General features: G+C 41.6%; 1 protein-coding gene across 1 annotated transcript; it reads left to right on the top strand.

The window, feature by feature from the left end:
• The first annotated feature begins 424 nt into the window (after positions 1-424).
• Positions 425-1,540, top strand: LOC109936929 (urotensin-2 receptor-like). The gene has a single exon (XM_020535542.2). The coding sequence runs from the start codon at positions 425-427 to the stop codon at positions 1,538-1,540; it is 1,116 nt and encodes a 371-aa protein (XP_020391131.2).
• Positions 1,541-3,692: the final 2,152 nt, after the last annotated feature.

The following is a 3,692-nucleotide window of genomic DNA, read 5'->3' on the forward strand; positions in this document are numbered from 1 at the left end:
GATCTGAAACAAAAACTTAAATTGCTGGAAAAACGCAGCAGGTTTGTGGACAGAAAGCAGAGCTAACGTTTCCATTCTAGTGACTCTTCTTCAGAACTAGTGAATTAAACACTCATGATTTAAACACCCCTTAGTAGATGAGTACATCAATAACAGGCCCCAGATGTGTGTTTTTATTACACTCCAACTGACACAGCATTTGCATTTTGCTCTAAGGGACCTTCAAATCAATTCTATTAAAACAGTTTAACCAACCACAGAGGAATGTAAAGATTACAAGTGTTCCTGTCCAGTGGATGCGTTTGTTGAGTGTGGAGCTGAGCTGTAAGTTAGGACAGGGAGAGTTAAAGAGGAGTTAACTGCAGGGCTCCGAGTGACGCAGAGAGCCAGGTTCATGCTGCTCCGTGGAGTTACATCTCCAGCCATGTGCAAGCTGCCGCCTGCCCAGGACAACATGTATCTCAACAGCTCGGAGAACCTGACAGCATCCGACTCCCCGTCCAGCCTTAGGGCGAGGGATGAGCTGATGCTCACCTCGGCTTTCGGCACCGTGCTCTCCTTTATGTGTGTGACCGGGGTGGCGGGCAATGTCTACACGCTGGTACTGATGTGCCAGTCCATGCGCTCGGCCGCCTCCATGTACATCTACATCGTGAGCCTGGCGCTGGCGGACCTGCTCTACCTCTCCACCATCCCCTTCATCGTCTGCACCTACTTCGCCAAGAGCTGGTACTTCGGGGACCTGGGTTGCCGGCTGCTGCTCAGCCTTGACCTGCTCACCATGCACGCCAGCATCTTCACCCTGACCGTGATGTGCACCGAGCGCTACCTAGCCGTGGTCAACCCCCTGGCCATGGTCAAGCGCTCCAAAGGTTACAGGAAAGCGATGGCCGGGGCGGTGTGGTTGCTCAGCTTGTCCCTAACGCTGCCCGTGACCAGCATGGTCAACCTGCAGGAGACCCGGAAGGAGAACGGCAGCGTCCGCAGAATGTGCGCCCCAACCTGGACTGGCCAGACCTACACCATTTACCTGACGGTGCTGTTCAACACCAGCATCGTAGCGCCCGGGGTGATCATCGGCTTCCTGTACACCCAGTTAGCACGGACCTACCTGCAGTCCGAGAAGAACACTCTGTCCAAGAGAGGCAACAGCAGGTCATCCAAGCAGCGAGTGGTCCTCATGATATTCGGCATCGTGGTAGTTTTCTGGGCGTGCTTCCTACCTTTCTGGGTTTGGCAGCTCATCCGCCTCTATTGCAAATCCCTAAAGCTGACTCGGCGGACAGTAACTTGTATCAACTACCTGATGACCTGCCTGACCTACAGCAACAGCTGTATTAACCCTTTCCTGTACACGCTGCTCACCAAGAACTACAAGGAGTACCTGAAAAGTAGGCAGAGGCACTTTCAAAGATCAGCATCCGCATCCTTTAAAAGGAACGCCAGCCTGCGACCATCCCTAAAATCCATCTCCTCCTGTAACCAGTACAGCAACTCCTCCGAATCAATAGCCATGGTTCATTTGAAAGAGTCGAAATGACTCTGTTTAGAATGACAAACAGAAATGTGCTGGAACGCTCAGGTAAGTAAGCAGCTTTAATTCAACTTCAGGCTCGGTTGTCGCGCCTTTTAATACTGTACAGGAATGGAGGAGAGATGCAGAATTCCAGACAATAAATACAACAGCAAAAAAAAAGCAACACAGAACTCGAAGGGTTATTTTTCTAAGTATTTCTGTATCTCGTTTCAAATGACGAAATGGAAGGTTTATAGTAAGGACTGAGCACGTTTTTGTTAGAAATGCAATTTCTGAAGATTGAAACATGATCAAATTGAAGAGATATCTTTTGCTGCAGCTCATCCAAAATCCCACATCAATGAACTGGCACTTTGAAGAGAATTTCTCTGTAACATGTTCATTAACACTTGTCTATCTTTACTGGATGAAAACAATGCTAAATAAAGTCACTCAGTCCCCAAACTTGGCATTTTGCCCTTAAACCAAGTCCATCTTTTGATTAAAACAAATCATAAATAGTGAAAAGAAAATTCCACTCTAAATGTATCTTTCTTTGAAATGGACTTTTCCTGCACCCAATATCTAGGCTGTCTTGTGCTATATCCTTCACTAATCAATACTCGTTAATGTACTTTGTTCTTGGAGCAAAGCAAAATATCAAGCATCAGTCAGATGGTTTAAGATTTGTATCTGTCAAAAAATTCAGCCAAGAACAAAATGAGATTGGCAACTTAATTTCAAATTATGTTTTCATTGCTGCTAAGCTGCAGTAATGTGAAGCCACCTACTTAAAACTATTTGCAGGGATCATGCATGTTCAGATTGCAGTAAAATTTTGATTAACTTCACCCGAATGTGTGTACTCATTTGATCTCTTTCATTATTTTCAGCCTCAAATGATTACAGTTTACTTTAGCTAAAGGCAAATTATCTGTCCCAGTAATATGAACAATATGTTCTCAGAACATTTATTTCCATCACAGTTGAGAAATTTCACTTTACAACAATTTTTCCATGATAATCCAATTTTAGAAACATTTCCACAAATAATCTGATTATATAAATATTAAAGTCCACACTACAAGTAATTTTCTTTTTCATATTTTATCATGAGATCAAAACCTCTAAAATAATGAGGAAGGGTTCTGAGGAAGGTCACTTAACCTGAAACGTTAACTCTGATTTCTCTCCACAGGTGCTGCCAGACCTGCTGAGCTTTTCCAGCAATTTCCGTTTTTTGTCTCTAAAATGAGTCTTCATAAATAGTATTTTGTGCATATTTTCCTAATATCCTCTTATGATTCCCACAAGTGGGTTATAATTTCCAGAGGGTAACACGGCAGAAAGATTGTGGCCATTGAAGGAAAACTTACATGTTAAAATTCAGATGCAGGTTCTGCACTATTCAATAAAAATATAGTGGATATGATGTAATCGATATAAAATAATGAAATGTGTGTTTTGTGACTGGGGAGGCTATTGGTAAAAAGCCACATGATGTTTTTGTTTGAAGAATAATTTGAAATGCAAGTCTATGATTTGATGGAAAACTAACATCAGTTCTGAGTGGGAAAGAATTCTGAAGCACTATATCACTAAGATGTTTTTACTCTACCTAATAGCATACATATTTTAAAATAAACAATTGATAATAGAAATAACATGAAGGAAAGGTGTCAACCTGTGACCTACACTAAAGATTTTTGCACAAATTATCACTGTCATCAAAAATGTATTTCTAACATTTAAAGAAGCATCTAAAAATAGGCAATATTTTCATATTATATTCAGGCTCCAGCTTAAGAAAATGTATTATCCCCGGGAAGGTTGGTCAAGGTTTCAAAAGCCAAACTGTCAAGTTTTATTACTAATTGAGGCCAGAACATATAAGCAGATTGCTTTAAAAAGGTGAGTATTCAAAGCTCACATACCCTGGGTGACAAGAGAGATAAAAGTTTTAAGGAAAACTGGAAAAAGCAGTCAATTGATAACCAGGTTGTAATTGTTATGGAAAGTACAGGAGGAAATTGTAAAAACGGATAAAGCAAAGAGAGATTACGAGAAAATAATCAAGAGTAAACATTAAATTGAACCCCAAAACGTTTTATATTACATGTATGTAAGCACTGGTTAGGGGAAACATTGGCCCTAAAATGAGAAAGAAGCATAAGGC

This window comes from Rhincodon typus, chromosome 23, assembly GCF_021869965.1.
Source record: "Rhincodon typus isolate 14 chromosome 23, sRhiTyp1.1, whole genome shotgun sequence".
Taxonomy (NCBI): domain Eukaryota; kingdom Metazoa; phylum Chordata; class Chondrichthyes; order Orectolobiformes; family Rhincodontidae; genus Rhincodon; species Rhincodon typus.

Excerpts from the sequence above, each read along its gene's own strand:
- LOC109936929 (XM_020535542.2), top strand. The coding sequence starts at position 425 with ATGTGCAAGCTGCCGCCTGCCCAGGACAACATGTATCTCAACAGCTCG.